The following is a 23,114-nucleotide window of genomic DNA, read 5'->3' on the forward strand; positions in this document are numbered from 1 at the left end:
GTTACTGCTGCTGACAGAGACGACGAAGTCGTTATTTAGTGTTTAAGTATAGTTAAGCGACAGACAAAGGTGCCTCTTACAGATATATCGGTTGTTGTTTATGAATCTAGGCGGTCATTGTGTAAGTGCTACCGGCTTGACACAAAACAGCTTGATATTGCGTGTTTGTAGTAAGATTGTACCTAATGTTAAATTAATTAGTGTAAACTGCTACTCACCACTCGTATTTGTTGTTTGACTGGTCTTTTTCTCGAGCTGTGTGTAACCGTACTTCTTTCTCTTATGATTAGTTGTCAATTACGAAACTGTAAAGCAGCAGTGAGGCGCCCGCGCCGCCGCCGCTGCTCGACAGTCCGCGCCGGCACTGGTCTGAGCTCGCTCTTGCTCTACTGATCTATATAACACTGCTTGTTTCACTGAAGGTACTATTAGCATTTACCTACTCTTCAAGTCTAATGACGATGTTAGCTTTTGTTTTATAACCATTGTTATAACTTACTACTACTTAACTACTATAAAACTTATTTACTATTGCCTTCTTAATTAATTTTATCGTAATGTATTTAGATTACTCTTAGATAAGCCAGATTCAATTTCTAATATGACGAGGAATTAGGCTAGTTACCACTAACAATATTTGACTAATGTAAAGAGCTTGATAAAGCTTTATATTGAAGTGTTGTGAATCGAACTATGTGGCCACGTAACATTAGATCCCAAGACTAGCATAAATTGCTTTGACTGTAACATACCAATTAAGTTTAATAAGAAAAAATTCTCGCACACTGCAGTGGGATATACGATTTTATTATCTATCGCGTAGCTGTGGTGTCATTTGCTTAACTATCTCTGCAACTTTGTCATGAACTTTAATATTTTTGCTCGTTACCTATTTGCTCTATCAAATTCTATTCCTCTAATGTCAAAGCTAGGAATTGCATAAGAGCACAAAATTTCTTAAAGGTCTTTGTTCTTCAGCTAATCTGCTCACAAAAAGCACTAATTTATAAAGCTTCTCTAAACTTACACTCGTCTCTAACATCAATTTTGCTTCTCTTTTAATAAATTGTACCTTAAATATTGATCTGAAAATTTGAAACTGCTAGTATTTACCTCTTAGCACAGATAACCTCACCTTGAATTGTGCCAAAACAATTCCAAGTAACTTTATGAAATAGGGTAAGTTCGTCGTAATAATAAATCTAATAACTATTTATTAAGAACGTCGTGTTTAATGTTTCATAATTTGCTTATAGTATTATATTCACATTAAACACGCTACGCAACGACATGGTAATTACAAATGTGGTACCTACATACAAGATACTAGGGAAATGTAACGAATGCTCTGTACTATAAATGTTAACGTTGAGATTAGATCATTTTATCTGCAATAGCAGCCGGTGTGCCTCCACATATAGTAATAATATTGTTGGTTATAGACCGGATGCCTGTGTATCCAGGCTCCGGGTCAGAGGTTCTGTTCCGCAAGACGTCTGTGCGTTTCGTCACCCGTCTCTTTCTTTCGCGTCGAATTNGTCTAGAATTATGACTTGAGTGAGAGCGACAGATCGAACTAATAACAATCGTATTGCGGAGTAGAGCCACAGGCTAATATGCGCGTACGCAGCCTGCAAGAGTGTACACTAAAACTATCAAACACTATAAATACCCCAGTTGTAATGTCATGTACTAAGGATTACATTAATGGAAAAAAGCAATAATTAAGCGAAAAAGTATACTCTCTTGTAGGTTGTTCCAAACACAATTTGACTTCCATCGCAATAAAAGTACCATAATTATGGGTTAGTGTATAGTGATAGAAATACAATGATTTGTGATATTACAAAATACTTATTGAAGTTTAGTACAACGTCCTTATAATTTCAGTTTTAATAGTAGTAATTTAGAGGATCACGAACAAGAACACCAATAATAGTACCATTAATATACTTAATAGCTAGTTATATTATTAGTAGAAATGGCATAGCTCGCGATATGGATCGAAGGAAAGCGCGATGGCTCCCATTGTTTTTCATTATTCTCTAAAATTAACGATCCTCATCTCGATTTATTAAATCAGTCGATAGACTAATAAAGTGTGGACAAATTAAGAATTTCAGTGCTTAAAAGTACCTATAGTTGGGCATATCGAAACACTGCTAGCAAAAGCAATATGTATAAAAAATTACTTACTTAATTTATTGAACCCTTTTGCCCTTTAATGTTTAGTTTCATAAAAATAAAAAAGCCTGAAAAAAATCCATTATTTTTCTTTAAATACTCGCAGGTACAGTCAACAATTAAAATGTGCACTTTTATAAATCTATTCGCATACATAAGCTAAATTAAATACAAATAAATTTGCACCTGACTGTACCTACGGATAGTCCTTTCCCTATTTACCCACGCGTGGTAAGTCTGGATGAATCGAAGATGGAAATTAAATGAACCAAGAAAATGAATTACTATATTAGCCTAATGCAGATACGCTGTTATCAGAGGTGCAAAGTACCTTACTTATAATAGTTATATTTTTACTGTCTCGTGTAATGTGTAAATGATCGTAACCCTGAAGGAGTTAAACCCCGCTAAAAGATTAGGTATTGTAAATAAAATTACTTTTGATAGACTATTGATTCAGAAAATCTTAGTTTAAATCACGTATCGTCGAATGTTTTAAATCAATCTAATATTAATTTATGTGTATATTAAAGATAAAGATTGTATTGTCGAAAAACTGTTGTGATTGTTATAATAATATATTTGAAGTTGCATTTTCATTGAAATAATTAAGTAGAAGTATATTTTCCATAGTGCTGCCAAAGATTATTATTATTAATATAATACCTAGATGTAGCTATGTTGTTTACATAACAGAATATTTTGAGGTTGTTCGTGAATTTATGGATTGTATTTTGATGTGGCAGACGAATGTATAACACTGTGTATGTGATCTAATACATCACCAAATAAAGAGAATTCATACGAAAACTATCTTTTATTTGAGATGACCGATTTAAATGAAACAAACGAATCCTATATATTACGTATTTATTTATATTCAAAGGTACAATATATTACATCGTCTGAACTTCATTGCTCACCCATCATACATCACATATCCATTGTAATGACTAAGCAAATGATCTGTATGGTAAAGTGGGCCGCGACCCTACACAAAATACAAAATTAAGCATAATCTTAACACCTAGTCTCCTAACTTTAATGCGGAAGTCAATACTGTAGTGTAGGAAATAATACAAATTTAACCATGGCATGCTGATTAAACAAAGATTATGCATGTCTCATAAATTACATACTTATTAGCAGTTTAACTTGAATATAAATCTGTTCCATATAATCATAATGACTAAACGAAAATATTTACATAATAAGGGCGTAATTTGAAGTTTTAAGGAAGATAGTGTGTGTGCATTGAAAGAAATAACAATCATTTAATATCTACGTAATAATAATATAATAATAATGTGATTCCATAACGTCGTTTCAAACGTCTTATTTTCAACAGACGCGTCAATGCGAGTACCATTCCGAGGTAAAATAAGTTAAGAATAGTGTGATCATAATGAATGTACGAGTACATAATAATAATTGGATTAATTCATCCTGTTTCCTTTACATTTTTAGTAGTGAAAACATAAATCCAGAGACAATTCAGTAAATACCAAAAAAGCTCCACGAATAAAATTTTTATGAGTTCATATCAAACGGTGAGTAATCAAGTGTCCGCGACAATGAAGTGTGTAGGCGACCCTTCCTTGGCTCATCCTCTTATAATATAAAGAAATGCTAACACCTAGCTATAGCTAGAGTCTATGTCACAACTGAACTATGAGCATATTCAATATCACTAAGCACGATATCCAATACATACATGTCGAGTCATGCAAAGCCATATTAGATTCAAAATATCAAGCGAAAATACTTTTAGATTTTATTTTAAAAAATCTGGTATCAATTCGCGCACTAATTTTATAAGCAATATCTCCGTAAGACCAAACCCCCATGACTCGACTGTATTCAAGAGACGCCATGCGATTCTATAACTCGACAAGTTTATTCGAATGCACCAATTTAAGCCAAAATCGTTTAATTTGTAATGATACAGAAGTAAAAAATATCTCTTATCTAATTTCACTTTAAAATTTAGAATGGTGTTGACCTAATTTAATCACAAATAGCTACGTTATTTTTGTAACATCTCTACTTATAAATATAACAATGAGAAAAATTTATATCTGTATACAGAAAACACTGTTTTGCAAAATTTATAATGCTATATTTATTAGTAAAGACTTTAGTAAGTATCTATTATTTATTTTACAATGAATTTGAGCTGGATAAATCACGTCACTGTCACTAGTTCGATAAAATGTTAGGTCATATTAGTATTAATGACAAAATTCGCGAATTTTTAAGACATTTTAAAGTTGATAACAGCAGACCATCATTACAAGCTATTTGGCATCTTCGTGGACGTAAACGTCTAGTAATCTCACATGTGTAAAAACGTTTGTGCTATAGCAAATTACTTTTATCAGCTAGTATCTGAAATAATTCCATAAAAATCATAAATAACCGTATAAAACATGTTTTTATAAAATGCCTTTGGAAACACAAGAAGTATAAAATTAGGCCTCACTTATCCATAATAAATGCTTTGTCATGGAAAAAAAACCTTATAAATAAATACATAAAAAGTAACGTCGCCTAATTCGTTTGAATGCTGTCGCCATTATGTCAGATAGTTATTACGTTTTATAGTCTTTTATTAATCGTTGTTCCATTATGCTAGTTAACCATAGAACTATAATTCGTTAAACTAGTGGTGCGTTGTGGTCGGACTTCTGTCCAAATTATATTGCTATTCCCGTTGCAACACTCTTAAAAGACCAATCTGAAAATTTCATAAATAGTTCATAATCTGAATTGCTTTCAATACAAACATTAGTAGAAAGACAGAGAGAGAAGTTAATAAGAAAGGAGTGTCGTTACGAGTTACGCGCAACTGTTACGATACAGATACTGATATTTACAACATAGATCGTGTCAATGCCCTTACTCCAAATACAGAACATCTATAATAACAAACGATTTTGTAAGTAAGACATAGCTGTCCAACAGGGTACGTGGACCCATCAACTTAGGCGGCATGGGAGTGGCTTGATTACATTACGTTAGTACACACGTTCTTCTTGATTCATTTGTTGGCATAAAATCTTAACTTTTCGTTGTATGTCGCCGCCTTAATTCATGAGTCCATTAACATAAGTATTATTATTGCTACGATCACACATAAAGAGTTGCACGAATCAAGAAAATATTATGCTTGTATGTGAGATTATATTACACAGTTATAAGTTTTCATTCCCTGTTGGGTAGTCCTAGTACTCCTAGTACAGTTAATTTGTGAGACAATTGTCTGGTGTGAGCACACAGTAAATTGCTGTACACAAGATTTAAAGCAACATGTTGATAAACAATACATACACGACAAACAATTAGTGTATACGACAGTAGCGACACGAGGTCACGACATTGACAATGGCACTAATATCCCAGAGTTAGGCATATAAATTAATAAAAATTCCTATCTCAAGACAATCTCATTAGCAAAGGCTAGTACGGCAAATACAGTAACGTACGCCACAAAACCTATGTTTCTCAACAAATTTCGAATACGATATGTACGGAAGGTTGTCTGCAATCTGCATAGTGGTGATTAAGATTCTGTATACAGGGTGTTAGGTAAATGGGTATATGAGCCGACACTAGCCCATGTTAATATGGTCATATAAATGGTATGGTGAAGTTAGAAAATTGATATCTTCATTTTAATTATTTTAATTTTCATACAAATCGGATTTAATAAAATTTATTTTGTACGAAAATTAAAAAAGTTAAAATGATGATATCAAATTTCTGACTTCACCATACCATTTATATGACCATGTTAACATGGGCTAGTGTCGGCTCATATACCCATTTACCTAACACCCTGTATAGTACACAGGAACATGACATGGTTTATTGAGAAATTGCAATTCGAAATTTAGGTTAAAGTAACATAGGTACTTACATATAGTGAGTACTTGCGTTTTGGCCGCACCGGAGCGAGTCGCGGTGCGGCCGCGGTTAGTCACGCGTTACGGTGGGTGCGGGCCGGCGCGACGCATCGCGTTTAGAACAAACCTTTCTTTTTCTTGTCCTTCTTGTCCTTGCCGTCGACCGTCCTGAAATTATACATTCGTAATTTTAGTATTTTGGAATGCATTCTCATAATTAAATATTTGGGCGGGGCACATAGCTCGAAGAGCTGATGGCCGCTGGGGCAGGAAAGTTCTTGAGTGGCGACCACGAGCTGGAAGACGTAGCGTGGGCAGGCCTCCCACTAGGTGGACCGACGATCTGGTGAAGGTCGCGGGAAGTACCTGGATGCAAGCGGCGCAGGACCGGTCTTTGTGGAAATCCTTGGGGGAGGCCTTTGTCCAGCAGTGGACGTCTTTCGGCTGAAACGAACGAACGAACGAACGAATTAAATATTTACAATAATAAATCTAATTTAGAGACACCAAAAATCTTAATTGGGTCAATTGACACCATATAATACCAAGACCAAATATTATAAAAGTGACAATAACCCAACAGTGTCAGTGTCGGATGCCGATTCGAGTGTCGTTAGCTCCTACTTCGTTATCGACTATTGTTTTCGACTATTGTGGTGAACCCACTTCTAAAGGCGTTTATCGACATTGGGAGGCTGCTTGCAAGTTAGCTAGTATGATGCACCGCGAGTTGTCGTGGATCGTGCCTTAGCAACAGTATATCTCTAGCTGAAGACGTTAACGGGACACGAAGTTAGTCTGAGGGTGTACTCACTCCTTGCTGTTGGCCTCGAGCGAGCGGCGCCGAAAGGCCGGTCTCACGCTCCCAGACGCTGCGCTCAGCCTGAAGCGCGCGTTGACGCTCCTCTAACTCCCTAGCGTGCCTCACGACGCGTCCATAGTGTAGGGTGCAGGTGTACTCACTCCTTGCCGTTGGCCTCGAGCGAGCGGCGCCGCAGGTCATCAAGTAGAGCCCGGTCTCAGGCTCCCAGGTGCTGCGTTCAGCCTGCAGCGCGGTCTGACGCTCCTCTAGCTCCCTAGCGTGCCTCACGACGCGTCCATAGTGTAAGGTGAGGGTGTACNCCTCACGACGCATCTATAGTGTAAGGTGCGGGTGTACTCACTCCTTGCTGTTGGCCTCGAGCGAGCGGCGTCGCAGGTCGTCAAGTGAGAGGCCAGTCTCGCGTTCCCAGGCGCTGCGTTCAGCCTGAAGCGCGCTTTGGCGTTACTCTAACTCCCTAGCGTGCCTCACGACGCATCTATAGTGTAAGGGGCCGTCCATAAATTACGTCATCGATTTTTTCAGATTTTAGACCCCCCCCCCGCCGCAGGTCGTCAAGTGAGAGGCCAGTCTCGCGCTCCCAGGCGCTGCGTTCAGCCTGCAGCGCACGCTGGCACTCCTCTAACTGCTTCTTTTGTGCCTCACGACGCGTCTACAGTGTAAGGTGCGGGTGTACTCACTCCTTGCCGTTGGCCTCGAGCGAGCGACGCCGCCGGTCATCAAGTAGAGCCCGGTCTCAGGCTCCCAGGTGCTGCGCTCAGCCTGAAGCGCCCTTTGGCACTCCTCTAACTGCTTCTTTTGTGCCTCACGACGCGTCTACAGTGTAAGGTGCGGGTGCACTCACTCCTTGCTGTTGGCCTCGAGCGAGCGGCGCCGCAGGTCGTCAAGTGAGAGGCCAGTCTCGCGCTCCCAGGCGCTCCTCTAGCTCCCTCGCTTGTGTCTCACGACGAGTCTATAGCGTAAAGTGCGGGTGTACTCACTCCTTGCTGTTGGCCTCGAGCGAGCGGCGCCGCAGGTCGTCAAGTGAGAGGCCAGTCTCGCGTTCCCAGGCGCTGCGTTCAGCCTGCAGCGCACGCTGGCACTCCTCTAACTGCTTCTTTTGTGCCTCACGACGCGTCTACAGTGTAAGGTGCGGGTGTACTCACTCCTTGCTGTTGGCCTCGAGCGAGCGGCGCCGCAGGTCGTCAAGTGAGAGGCCAGTCTCACGCTCCCAGGCGCTACGCTCAGCTTGCAAAGCGCGCTGACGTTCCTCCAGCTCCCTCGCTTGTGCCTCGAGCGCGCGCCGCGTGGCCTCGTGCCGCCGACTCAGCTCCGCTTCGGATTCCTTCAACTTGGCGCGTTTCTCGCGAACCTTCATCTCGAACACCTGGATGGTGAAAACAGTCAAGTCAGTAAAATATTTTTTCACACACAAAGATATGACAAGCATCTCCTATTTGCAAATAGGCTGTCATGAACGGAGATATTGCTCACTAAGTTGTTGAGGAGCATCAACAATAGTCGATTGCAGCGAAAAGGGGATAGATGTGCTACAAGGGCCGCAAAGACAAAAAAACATAGTAGTTTAGCGATTTCCGACATAATCGGCCGAGTGTTTTGTCAGGAAATGTTATAAAATTTATAAGAAGTTTGAACTTCGAAAGATGCAAATTTATGCGGCAACGGGAAAATGCAATAAGGACGTTGTTGGTGTAACATCCATATTTTGTAATGCTTGAAATAACGTGAAACAGAATGATGATGTAACCGGAAAGTGTTTAATATGTACTTGAAATGGGAAATAGCCTGATATTCAAACACATAACAGAATTTAACTACTATACTATAAAACTTTAATATAAGTATAAAACATGTCTCAAGAGTCAAGACAATCGCATCACATGGCAAAATACGCACCTGTTCCATTTCACTTTCCATCTTCTTCATTTTAAGATCATGCTCTCTCTTTTCTTCTTCCATCTGAGCTAAAGGATTCCTGTGAACAAGTTAATCATAATAATACCGTATTTTATGTATTTCAATATTATTAAAGCTGTTTCATTTGAAATGTATCTAATTGATTTATAATAATCGTGTGCCTAATAATAATGACATCCCAACTAATATTATAAATGCGAAAGTAACTCTGTCTGTCTGTCTGTCTGTCTGTTACGCTTTCCCGCTTAAACCTCGCAACCGATTTTGATGAAATTTGGCATAGAGATAGTTTGAGTCCCGGGAAAGAACATAGGATAGTTTTTATCCCGGTTTTTGAAACAGGGACGCGCGCGATAAAGTTTTTCTGTGACAGACAAAATTCCACGCGGGCGAAGCCGCGGGCGGAAAGCTAGTTTAACATAATTAAGTCAGTGTAGAACGAGTAACAATATTTTGAATTTCAATTATTAGGTACGGTGACATTTTATACAACGCAAAAAACTACATTAGCACATATTTATTAAAACATTTTATAGCTTAAATAAAAAATGCAAAGCTACGTTACTATTTTATTTAAGAAAACTTATTTTAAAAATATCATGCGCTGTATGCACAGAATATAGTTGGTCATGCTAATAAAATTAAAATGTAAAGAATAATATAGAACAGTTTTGGTTCATAAACTTGATTTATTGCAAAAGGTCCTAAGGGAAGTTGTAGTGTGTGTATCATAATCATTAATTTCAGAGATACAATAGGGAGGTTTGAGTGTAGGGTATTTATTATGTATTAATTTAATTTTGCTGTGACCACATTACACATAGTTGTTAGGAACAGAGCATGCAAAGAACACACAAAGCCACATCCCACTCTACTCACAACAAACAGATATATTTTGTGGATGAATATGAGAATAGGATACCTGCCAGTCCAATTTTCAGGGTCGGTAATTATTTTGTAAGCACTAGAATGCAAAGTCACAGTTTCATACTGTTTTACTTAAGATTTGACTCCAGGCACCCTCAGGATTTGCTTTTTAGACACGATACATATTATAGAGGGTTCATTGCACAACAAGCCACAAAAATGGTTAAGTATTTCTTCAGTCACTACTATTACCGGTCATAAGCAACGATTTTCGTGTCGTTTTGTAACCCGCCGGTGTTTGACGGTTCAAAAATATTTATTAAAATATTTGATTTACAACTACAATACAACATAGACTGGCAAAAACCCTGCAGGTGCATCAAGTGATGAGAGTACGAAATAAATAGTAAGAAGATAATGTCATACGCGTCGAGACTTACCAGACGGTCATGAAACTGTTCATCAGTCCTTGCGGGCACAAACTGAACACCAACACAACCAAGTTAGCGACAACGCGTGGCCGTGCTCGCGTGATCACACCCCACAGTGGCATTACTAACGTTACGGAAAAACTTAACGAGGGCCATAAATATTTTTTTACAGTTATTAAACGTCTACATCAATCATGTTACTAAAATAACTCCTCGATCTTGACACTTAATAGCACAATGAAAAACGATCCGTTCCAAATTAAAACATGTAATAGTGGACGGTCTTTGTGAGAAAGTGAATTGTTCATATTGTTAATAGTTTCACTGAGCAATAAAAGGCCTCGGATTCAGAACGCTAAATAATAAACGACAGCGGCATTTAATTGTAAAGAAAATATAATAATGTATTTAAGGTTTTAACCACCACACATCACTTCATAAGTTCTGCGGTTAATCAAGATCGAGAGAGACCTTGCACTAGATGCAATCTATTAAAATACAACTCTGCCTTTTAGGGAATATTAAAATTTAAACCATCGCGTCGATGCAATGGTAATATTTCGTGAATGAAGGCAGTCTACAACTTTCAAGTATAGTAAGTAGACATAAAAACAAAAAAAAATATGTCCACGGTTAAAAGACAGCTTGTACGTAAACAAATCTAAAAATTAAATTAAGTTGCATCGCGTTTCATGAAATTTTCCGTCCATAAAAAATCATAAGTGTAACGATGGCCTGAATCATAACATTAATAATCCAGTATGGTAATTTAGTTCTTGCGACAGCATTTAGGTTGCAAATGCATAAGTGATTGAAATCACACGGTGCAATGATGTGTGACACACGCAAATTGTCGTAATCGTCTTGCAACGCTTGTTCACGAGTGATGGACAATAAACAGTTATTAATGCCACTGTAAAAGCGTATGACTGCAAGTTATTATGATTTATGATATTCATCTGGGATATTTTAAAGATTTACCGAAACATCACTAACATGAGAATATAAGTCAAATGTTATTTATTGTACAAATAGGTACATATTTTTAAAATATCCCATGATAAGTTAGATGATTATAACGTTAACAATAATATTTCATTTCTGCATGCCCAAGCACAGAACATTCAAGTTATAAACGAATGTTATATGCAGCTATTAAAAAATTTACGAACACAATGAATGTAAAATAACAAAATAATAATCTGTAGCACACAACTGCGACAGTCAAAAGAGAAAATATCGACACAGTAAAAGGTGACCAGACATGCAGCAATGAAAATTCAAGAAAGATCAGTTCCATATCCTAATTTAGTCAGAAACATTATTTTATTATTTCCTTATTAGTTACAACTGTAACTGTAATAATGTTAGAAGTCTGGTCACCTTAAATGCGGTGACAGCAGTAATAAAATGTTAGGATATTAGTAAATAAATAATTAAGTTTAACAACCCCGTCTATTTAGGTTGTTACAACTAACCATGCCTCTTCAAATTAAAAAATATTGAAAATTATAATATTAGTGAAGAGTTTTATATTAGTCAATTAAATTAGAATAAATAAAATGTTAACTTTATAACATAACGTAAATGTTGTTAAATAAATAGGAAAACAATAATATTAATAATGTTCGTATGATTACGTGTTTGTCAAAGACTAATCAAACGTATGCATTTCGCACAATAATTGAGGAGTCTTTGGATTGAATAAGACACTACGTAACAGTGAGGTAAGGAAACGTACTTGTTGGAATTGATCCTGTGGGGTTTTCCATCGTGGGAGAGGCCGGCCAGTTTGCGGCAGCGGTAGTTCTCATAGTGCACGGAGCTGGTCACGTCTTTGAGGTCTTGCAGGTGTGTTCTTATCACCATGTTGCGGAGAGCCAAGAAGTCACAGTGCTCTAGATTCTCGACTGAAAATTAAAAAAATACTATCATCATCTTGCCCACCCTGTGATGGCGTGAAATGTTTATCAACAAGGTCGTTTGAATCCCTAAATAACAACATCGTTTTCCTTACAACCACTGAAAATAGTTATGACTCCAATGCTGATAACAGGAAACCATTCCCACCTATTAACTGACTATACTATTTTCTACTAATGTAATCACATTTAAACAAGCTTATGCTCGTGCTAGTTTAAGCTAGGTAATTGGTGTGTTACTAACTCGGAACAATTAATTTCTTATTATTATCGACTACTAGCTGACCCGGCGAACTTCGTACCGCCTTAGCGTAGAGATTTTCTTAATATTTTTTTCCGTAAGAACCATCCTTGGACTTCCACAAACATTTAAAAAAAAGAATTATCGAAATCGGTTCAGCCGTTCACACGTGATGCCGTGACAACGCGAAACGGGTTTCATTTTTATATATATAGATTCAACGCTTATACGGTAATGCACACATTTTATTATTATTCTGTTATCTGTAATAATTTAAAGCTTAATTTGCTTCCATAATTTATCCAAATTAGCTATTTGTCACTAAAAATACATATTTATATTAATTTTAATACTTGATCGATTACCACTTATTTTCATAGCCTTGAACTGGAGACATGTACTTGCATTAACGCAGAACGAACACTGCTCTTTAGACTTAGCCTTGTCGGTACTGTTCAATGACCGTGTCTTTAATAAGATTGTTTGACTTTCATAAAACAATGGTTCCCAACCTTTTTTTGTCCAGCTACGATGTCACTTGTTGTTACTACCACCGCTTTGGCTACTCAACGTACAATACACCGGCGGCAAAATATTAAATCGTTCGCGTGCCATATCCCGGCATCTATGTGTAATAGGTGGTTGCGGACTGATTAGGAACAGTTCTAACAGGACATAATGCGAAGACAGCCGCGAATCAAGATAAATACTGCAGCATCCTAAATAAATATGTAGTTGAAACTTGATGACGGTGTTGGCGCCCACGACCGCGAAAGGCACGCGCCCGAGCATCTTATGTAGCTGTAGTAGGGGCTATTTTCCAATGGCCACTCACCCTCGGCGATGCCCCAGGGGTACTTGCGCCCGCGGATGCGGCGGCCGTCCTGCTCGATGACGGTGTTAACGCCCACGATCGCGAAGGGCACGCTCCCGAGCATCTTATGTAGCTGTAGGAGAAGCTATTTTCCAATGGCCACTAACCCTCGGCGATGCCCCAGGGGTACTTGCGGCCGCGGATGCGGCGGCCGTCCTGCTCGATGACGGTGTTGGCGCCCACGACCGCGAAGGGCGCGCGCCCGAGCATCTTATGTAGCTGTAGTAGGGGCTATCTTCCAATGACCACTCACCCTCGGCGATGCCCCAGGGGTACTTGCGGCCGCGGATGCGGCGGCCGTCCTGCTCGATGACGGTGTTGGCGCCCACGACCGCGAAGGGCACGCGCCCTCGCAGCGCCTTAGTGGCGTCCGCGCCTTCGCCTTCCTCGCCCGTGCTCTCGGGGAAGTCGTAGATCTTGATCTTGTGTTGGGCTATCTCTTTCATTATCTAGAAGAAAATAGTACATTCATGTATTATTGTACGTCGCTTGCTAATATCTCAATATTGGTAAGTGATTTTTGTGAGAAAATTAGTCCATTAGGAGCTGTATTAATGTTTCCGTAGCATTAAAAGACCTATCAGTAGGTTCTCTACCGCTAGATGTGATATCAGAAAAAGCTACGCTGTCAGAATGGAAGGCAGTCTCTCAATAACGTAACTACAAAAACCATCATGTTGCCAGAATCTGTTGCTCAGAATCGCTTAAAGATTCGCTGCGAACCAACCTGTTCTTTGAAATCCTTGCACTCTTCAGGAGTCATTGTATCAGCTTTAGCGATGACGGGTATGATATTGACTTTGTCGCCGAGTCGCTGCATGAATTCCACGTCCAAAGGCTTGAGACCATGGCCGCTTGGCGCAATGAAGTACAGACAGCAATGCACGCGGGTATCGGGCGGCGCGGCCTTGCGCGTCACACGCGATTCCGCGTTCAGAAACTCCTCATACTTCGATTCCACGAAGTCGATGATCGGCTGCCAGCTTAAACGATAACGAGACAGTTAAGTATGTTTATCGAATGCTCCACTTGTGGAGCAATTAACGTAATCTTAAACACACAGAATGCGGTTGTGCTCACCCATTTTTATATTCCAACAACGAATGAGATCATGCCGAATGTATGGCATTGTTTTGAATCATTCATATTTAAGATATTTATTGACGTAGTGTGGAAATAAGTTTTTTCGGTTCGAACTAAGGTTAAACAGGCTTGACTAATAAAGTTACGCAAATTGTTCCGTTAATTCCCACAAACTGTTTAACCATTACCTCAATTTAATTGGTCGAGTAAAGCACAAAAACCAAGCCGACATTCTAATTAGAAAGCGCTTTGAAACGCTATGAGAAGATAGAAGTATCAAGTGTCTCACCAATTGCTGTTGTCAACTGCGTCACCGAAGCCCGGCGTATCGACTATGGTGAGCGTGAGGTTGACGCCGTTCTCTTTGAGCAGCACCACGCTGGTCTCTACGCCGACCGTCTTCTTGACGCGCAACGACGGGCCCGGGTGCTTATCTTTGTCGTACACCTCCGTTAGGAACAGCGAGTTTATTAACGTGGATTTGCCCAGGCCGGTTTCACCTTTAAATTAAGAAAACGTAATCATAAATTTCAAGTAACAGTAAGGGACGTGATACGTCAATATATTTCGGCTCTTATCACGCAAAATTACAGTGGTTTACGCAAATCAAGTTATAAGCTGCAGCAGCAGAAGATCAAAAGATGCGCAGCAACAAAATTATTGTTACGAACCATAAACATATGTATAAAGACTTACCCACTACCATTAGTGTGAATTCGAATCCTTTCTTTACTGCCTTCCTGTATACCTGGTTCGGTAAATTTGCGAATCCAACATATCCATCTAATTCTTTGGTTTTTGGCTTTTCTAACTTAGGTAAATCTGGTTTTGGCGCGACTGGTGGATGATCCGTTTTCTAGAAGAAGAAAAGTGCATTCAAGTTCTATGCTAGGCATATTTGACGCTTCAATGATAAGCCCAAAAATGTCCGCATTGTTGAAGCTAGTTAAGTTAATACAAACAGTCATTGTCCAGAGTCCAGCGGTGTTATGAGATAAAATTATCTTTATTTTTAAACATTCTGGTAGCGGTAGTGATAGGGAACAATCTAATTCCTTTTTACAGTGATTTCATTTAAAAATTGTGAATTTGGCTCATATTATGCACATATCAATTATTTTATCAAAGTATAACCACAGGTATAACGTATACAGTAAAGCGCTACGAGAAGTTAGAGAATTAATAAACCAATTAACTATCAGTAATTGGTGAACGAAAGAAGAACTCTAAGAATTATTGACTATTATTTCTATTGTAGACATCGTAGGTAGCAAATTGGTTGTACCGAAGCCAAGTAACTGCCGACGCATTAACCGCAGAACGTATTTTATGAATCATCATTGTTACTTCCTCAGGGGAACTGAGTAGACGAGACGTGAGCGGAATCGCAAATATCATAGATACTTTTATTTACTAATAAATAATTGTCGAGTTTATCTTGGCCTCAATCAATACTACCTAAAGGAAGAAGCAATTACTATGTTGTAGGACCTGATGAGTCTTTAATTGAATAACTGGTTTCTAGAATCTAGACCAATTTGTGCAAAAGTTCAAATGCTATCAATTAAGCGAACTTGCCAACAACACACACACGTTTGGGACACAGACTTGGTGGGGTGTAGAATTTCACCCTTTGGCTGTTATAAGTTGCAAAGTATAGATATGAATGAATATGAAGTGTACCTTAATGATATTCTCTGTACTCCTGAGCGGAGCGGTCGCCGGTGGTGCTGACGTGGGAACAGGCGGCGCTGGCGTGGGTGGCGGCGCTGAAGTCGGTGGTTTGGGCGCGTCTACGGACACGCTGTTGCTGAGCTTCGCTGTGCCGTTGGTCTCGTGGTGGCTGATCTCGTGGTCGGGCAGGGTGGCGGATCGCTTGGCCAGCGCGTCTTTGAGGGCGGACGGCGCGACCGGCGGCGCGGGCGGCGCGCCCATAGGCGGCCCGGTTGCGCTCACGCCGCCGCTCACCGAATCCGACTTGAAGAACAGCTCGCGTTTACTTTGTAACTAGAAATAAAACAAAAAATTTCATTAGATTTGAGAGTATTTTTCAAAGTGAAAATAGTTTAGCTATACATCAGTATCATAACAATTGATTACTATGTAATTAAGATAAACTATAAACCAATAAACAAAATATCGGATGTCTGTAGTGACACTGGTGGCATTTAATTCAACATTCCTTTCTAATGTAGTAAGTAATCGCTCAAAGTTGCAATTGGGTAGAAAATCCATAACGGTATTTCTCCAAACGTGTAATCAAACGGCAGATGGGTCATCGTCAATCGCAGAACACAGGCAGACGCTAATGATATCCCCCACCACAAGTGTCTTATACCCGCTCGCTCTCGACTTGCCGATCGACATAGATTGGTAATACATACTGTACGGTGTACGGTGTTGTGCTCAGGCTCGGTCTAGCCGGCTTCTATTATGAGTCATCAGTACCAAGGAAAAGTGGACCTACATCTATGTGGCTATGTATAAACTGTCTGTGCGAGTAGCTTAACTAGCTATATTATATCATCGATGTCTGAGAACACGTCTTATTATCTAACCAATCGGATTTGTATCAAGTTCAACATACGTAATATACTGAGTACGTCAAACCTGCTACCAGTCTTTAACATGCGACTTTTTCGTTTCTATACTTAAAAAAAACCGGATGATTTTCTCAATAACTTATACTATAATAATTACAAGAAAAGCTAGGTATTAACTTTAAACAGCAATATTTTTTTTTCATTTATTTGGGAAGACAAACAGCTTCACAATATGTATAACTATAAATAATATTACTTACTTACTAGGATTACAATTGTGAAACCAACCACGTCATCCACATATTATATAAACGAGTAAATTACGATGAGAGTGGAAGGTAATATTATTTTATACATCAGATTATGAAGATAGTAATATGCGCGGCTCTCAAATATTTTTATCAACACCTTTTACAAAATCAGTAAACTTAAGTACTCAAGGCAATCACTTTTCTAATTATATAGGTGAGAAGTTGTAGTATGAAAGCGTTGAGTCACGCAGAACTACCATCGTTACTGAACCGACACTTGTGAAATGGTTGCTTGCACCGATAGAGAAACAATATCGCACCTCACCTACTTAAACCAAATAAGTACGCCAGTAGAAAAAACAATGTATGAATGGAACTAACATAATGATCTTTACACAAGACTGACCACAGTTTTTAGAATACTGCTGCCTACACCTTGCAGAAACAGAGTTAAATAATAATAACTGATACACGTCATGCATGAAGCTTCTTTATAAAAACCACAAATATCAAAATAAACACGAGTAGTTTAACTCTAGACTGCCAATAAACACTGAACAACATATCAAGCGAGTTCTTGCTCTAGTGGCTGATAAAGCTGAGCTGACGATTACTTTGATAAATATTTCCTGTCGGGATTTCTCCCGGCCATTCAAATGTCATCTGGTCTAAGAGACAATTGAAATAAAACGATTCATAAGACACGGCAGTATCGGTACAATGCACGCGTTCGATGGGTGACATACATATTTATACCTCATTTCTTAATTCTTCGTACCAGGCATGCGATGTCTACATATGGTACGCTTACTTGTAGAGTTTTGCGAAGTGTAACGACCCTATGCGCTTGCGTCGACGATACTAATAATATCTCCCAGGGATGTTCCAACAATGGAAAGATGCCCGCGTCAATGCGGATAGGCTTCTTTTATAATAATAAATCAAATAAGGAACGTTGTTATTATATTTTTAATCAACTGATACTTAAGATGAAATAGTAAAGATATTTTCTACAGAATAGCATGCGTTGAATATCTGTTCAAATGAAACGAACCATATCTTTTTGGACTGCTAACCAAGTGGGCGACTTGAGAGATGTCTCTGTCAGCTGGCAACTGCATTCACGCAGCAGTTGCAACATCGACATGCGTCGCATCACACACAAACTGCATTTGGACATCTCATATGGTAGCACGTGGAGAACATCGTACTTCATTGGCATTTATGAATCACGTCCTACCACAACCGGATTATCAATGAAATATTTCAAGAATCTTTTTGAGTCACGCCGAAACACAATCATGTTAAAAGAACATCAACGCGTTACGACTTATACGGCCAGCAGACGTCGTAAATTATATAAAATTTTTAGATTTTTATTAGCAAGCTGACTAAAGCCACAAACCAAACGTTAAATAGATGTCAAAGTCTACTTCTCTATATTTTGCTGCTGAACACACAAGACAAACCTCAATTGCTAACTGATCGTGGTAAAGGCGCGGACAACGCCATCCGGCGAGTGTTTACCAGAGCACGGACATTGTAACGTAAATAATCACACCGATTCAACATCGACAAGGAATTTGTTTGTTTTGAGTGAAAGCACGAATAAACAATCGCATGTAATGAGANCAGTCGATTGCGGCGAAAAAGGAACAGATGTGCTACCAGGGGCGCGAAGACAATAAAACATAGTAGTTAAGCAGTTTCCGGCATAGTTGGCAGTGTTTTGTCAGGAAATGCTATAAAAATGTATAAGAAGTTTGAACATATTCGAAATATGCTAATTTATGCGGCAACGAAGAAGANTACTAAAGCCTTTTCGGAAACCGGCTTGTTCGGGGGGCTGAAAGTCGTCGAGCCTGCTAGTGTGACGTGAATCGAACAGCTTGTAGACATGGCTCAGAAGCGAAATGGGTCTATAATTCTTCAACAAGGTTTTGTCACCTTTTTTGAAGAGGAGTATTACCATTCTTCTAAGGGCAGAAACTGCGTTAAGCGGGCCCCGGCGCGGTTTCATACAAACTGCTCCGTCGCGGGCACCCACGCGGGGGACTTTCGTATGAAACCGCGCCGGGGCCCACTTAACGCAGTTTCGGGCTTAAGTGTTGGATCAATCTAGTTAGCACGTATTTTCTATAAAAATGTGTCAAATGATCCGTCAGACAGAATATCCACAACTTATCCAGAAGTGGCGAAACAGGCCCTTACTAAGCGATTGTGAAATATGCCCTTAATGTCAAATAAGAATAGTTTAAAAAACTAAACACACGCTTTTAATTACTAACAGCACTAAAAAGCTAAAAATCATCAGGACCCTGGACATCATCTAGCATTAAAGTGCTTGAAAAGACAAATCCAACGAATCCAAACTCGATGAGTTTCCGCCGTTTCGTTTAGGAGTTCCTATGGCTACCTTCTGACTCCATCATTAGGACCCTGGACATTATCTAGCACTTAAAGATCTCGAAAAGACATCCAATTAACCCAAACTCGATATGATTCCGCCGTTTCGTTTAGGAGTTCTTTTGGCCACCTTCCAGTCCCATCATCAGACCAGCTGGTATCACAATATTGTATTGTCATTTCTAATCTACATATAATTGCCAAGTTTCATGATGATACAAGACTTAGAAGTGCGTGTAATTCAGATTCTAAGATTCCATTACATAGTTAGTTACGTACACGACGACCTAATAAGAGCGTGTTAAAAACGAAAAATGGACAGTTACATTATTTAATTACGTGTAAAAAGAAATTTCTGCCATCTTACATATCATTAAAACGACATTTCACGACGAAAAAAAATAAAATAAAATAAAGGTGCAGTTGCCAAGAATATTGCCGAGAAAGTTCCCGAGAATATTCTCGGGAACACTGAGAATATAGCCTTTCACTGCAAATAGAGTGTATTGTTTAATATACACTTATCTGTTGACTTCATTTAATACTATTTTACTTAAGAAAGTTTGTTTACTTCCATTTGATAAACATGATTCTCAACCTTTCTCACTTAGGAGAACGCTCCCGGGAACGCTCCCGAGAATATTCTCAGTTGAAAGAGCGTTCTCGGGAACGGCACATCAATAGTTGTCACTCTCATACAAGAAAACCTTATTAGAGGAAACTAAGGAATCCTCGTTACGAAGTGAAAATAGTTTAGCTATACATCAGTATCATAACAATTGATTACTTTTCAATTAAGTTAAGATAAACTAAGTATAAACCAATAAACAAAATATCGGATGTCTGTAGTGACACTGGTGGCATTTAATTCAATATTCCTTTCTAATGTACTAAGTAATCGCTCAAAGTTGCAATTGGGTAGAAAATCCATAACGGTATTTCTCCAAACGTGTAATCAAACGGCAGATGGGTCATCGTCAATCGCAGAACACAGGCAGACGCTAATGATATCCCCCACCACAAGTGTCTTATACCCGCTCGCTCTCGACTTGCCGATCGACATAGATTGGTAATACATACTGTACGGTGTACGGTGTTGTGCTCAGGCTCGGTCTAGCCGGCTTCTATTATGAGTCATCGGTACCAAGGCAAAGTGGACCTACATCTATGTGGCTGTGTATAAACTGTCTGTGCGAGTAGCTTAACTAGCTATATTATATCATCGATGTCTGAGAACACGTCTTATTATCTAACCAATCGGATTTGTATCAAGTTCAACATACGTAATATACCTACTGAGTACGTCAAACCTGCTACCAGTCTTTAACATGCGACTTTTTCGTTTCTAAACTTAAAAAAAAACCGGATGATTTTCTCAATAACTTATACTATAATAATTACAAGAAAAGCTAGGTATTAACTTTAAACAGCAATATGCGCGGCTCTCAAATATTTTTATCAACACCTTTTACAAAATCAGTAAACTTAAGTACTCAAGGCAATCACTTTTCTAATTATGTAGGTGAGAAGTTGTAGTATGAAAGCGTTGAGTCACGCAGAACTACCATCGTTACTGAACCGACACTTGTGAAATGGTTGCTTGCACCGATAGAGAAACAATATCGCACCTCACCTACTTAAACCAAATAAGTACGCCAGTAGAAAAAACAATGTATGAATGGAACTAACATAATGATCTTTACACAAGACTGACCACAGTTTTTAGAATACTGCTGCCTACACCTTGCAGAAACAGAGTTAAATAATAATAACTGATACACCTCATGCATGAAGCTTCTTTATAAAAACCACAAATATCAAAATAAACACGAGTAGTTTAACTCTAGACTGCCAATAAACACTGAACAACATTTCAAGTGAGTTCTTGCTCTAGTGGCTGATAAAGCTGAGCTGACGATTACTTTGATAAATATTTCCTGTCGGGATTTCTCCCGGCCATTCAAATGTCATCTGGTCTAAGAGACAATTGAAATAAAACGATTCATAAGACACGGCAGTATCGGTACAATGCACGCGTTCGATGGGTGACATACATATTTATACCTCATTTCTTAATTCTTCGTACCAGGCATGCGATGTCTACATATGGTACGCTTACTTGTAGAGTTTTGCGAGGTGTAACGACCCTATGCGCTTGCGTCGACGATACTAATAATATCTCCCAGGGATGTTCCAACAATGGAAAGATGCCCGCGTCAATGCGGATAGGCTTCTTTTATAATAATAAATCAAATAAGGAACGTTGTTATTATATTTTTAATCAACTGATACTTAAGATGAAATAGTAAAGATATTTTCTACAGAATAGCATGCGTTGAATATCTGTTCAAATGAAACGAACCATATCTTTTTGGACTGCTAACCAAGTGGGCGACTTGAGAGATGTCTCTGTCAGCTGGCAACTGCATTCACGCAGCAGTTGCAACATCGACATGCGTCGCATCACACACAAACTGCATTTGGACATCTCATATGGTAGCACGTGGAGAACATCGTACTTCATTGGCATTTATGAATCACGTCCTACCACAACCGGATTATCAATGAAATATTTCAAGAATCTTTTTGAGTCACGCCGAAACACAATCATGTTAAAAGAACATCAACGCGTTACGACTTATACGGCCAGCAGACGTCGTAAATTATATAAAATTTTTAGATTTTTATTAGCAAGCTGACTAAAGCCACAAACCAAACGTTAAATAGATGTCAAAGTCTACTTCTCTATATTTTGCTGCTGAACACACAAGACAAACCTCAATTGCTAACTGATCGTGGTAAAGGCGCGGACAACGCCATCCGGCGAGTGTTTACCAGAGCACGGACATTGTAACGTAAATAATCACACCGATTCAACATCGACAAGGAATTTGTTTGTTTTGAGTGAAAGCACGAATAAACAATCGCATGTAATGAGAATGCCTCCATTCAGAATCGAGTCCAATTAGTGTTGGATTTTGGTATTGATAGCGCGAGAACGATAGAATCAAAACGTAAGGAGCAAATTTTTAAATGTATATTTACTTACATTTTGTTCATCGTCGGTATTGATATGTTTCGCCTTAACTTTCCTTTTTAAGCTGAATCTCTTTTTAAAATCGTTGAAAAACATGTCAGCAATTTGAAAGTTTGAGTCACCTGCAGTATTTGCAGACCATAACCTTAAAAACCGTGATATTTTCAACACACAGCTNATGTCTACATATGGTACGCTTACTTGTAGAGTTTTGCGAGGTGTAACGACCCTATGCGCTTGCGTCGACGATACTAATAATATCTCCCAGGGATGTTCCAACAATGGAAAGATGCCCGCGTCACTGCGGATAGGCTTCTTTTATAATAATAAATCAAATAAGGAACGTTGTTATTATATTTTTAATCAACTGATACTTAAGATGAAATAGTAAAGATATTTTCTACAGAATAGCATGCGTTGAATATCTGTTCAAATGAAACGAACCATATCTTTTTGGACTGCTAACCAAGTGGGCGACTTGAGAGATGTCTCTGTCAGCTGGCAACTGCATTCACGCAGCAGTTGCAACATCGACATGCGTCGCATCACACACAAACTGCATTTGGACATCTCATATGGTAGCACGTGGAGAACATCGTACTTCATTGGCATTTATGAATCACGTCCTACCAC

The 23,114-nt window shown here is 38.9% G+C and overlaps 1 protein-coding gene across 7 annotated transcripts in view; it reads right to left on the reverse strand.

Annotated features, from left to right (window-relative positions):
- Positions 1 to 5,956: 5,956 nt before the first annotated feature.
- The window catches only part of pnut (septin 7-like protein pnut), a 54,114-nt gene continuing 36,956 nt past the window's right edge, over positions 5,957 to 23,114 (reverse strand). For 6 of the 7 annotated variants that reach the window (XM_028300324.1, XM_028300325.1, XM_028300323.1 and 3 more), the window contains 9 exons: positions 15,928 to 16,251; positions 14,941 to 15,100; positions 14,534 to 14,744; positions 13,889 to 14,144; positions 13,415 to 13,610; positions 11,866 to 12,034; positions 8,806 to 8,884; positions 8,055 to 8,275; positions 5,957 to 6,257 (listed from right to left, as the gene is read on the reverse strand). In XM_028300324.1, coding sequence (XP_028156125.1) covers positions 6,206 to 6,257; positions 8,055 to 8,275; positions 8,806 to 8,884; positions 11,866 to 12,034; positions 13,415 to 13,610; positions 13,889 to 14,144; positions 14,534 to 14,744; positions 14,941 to 15,100; positions 15,928 to 16,251 — 1,668 coding nt within the window. In that variant the 3' untranslated portion in view covers positions 5,957 to 6,205. Of the gene's footprint in view, positions 6,258 to 8,054; positions 8,276 to 8,805; positions 8,885 to 11,865; positions 12,035 to 13,414; positions 13,611 to 13,888; positions 14,145 to 14,533; positions 14,745 to 14,940; positions 15,101 to 15,927; positions 16,252 to 22,493; positions 22,593 to 23,114 lie in introns of those variants that run through there. The other variant, XM_028300322.1, reaches the window with a different exon arrangement.

Source organism: Ostrinia furnacalis, unplaced genomic scaffold (assembly GCF_004193835.3).
Source record: "Ostrinia furnacalis isolate ACB-3 unplaced genomic scaffold, ASM419383v2 OfSCF0710, whole genome shotgun sequence".
In the NCBI taxonomy this organism is placed as follows: domain Eukaryota; kingdom Metazoa; phylum Arthropoda; class Insecta; order Lepidoptera; family Crambidae; genus Ostrinia; species Ostrinia furnacalis.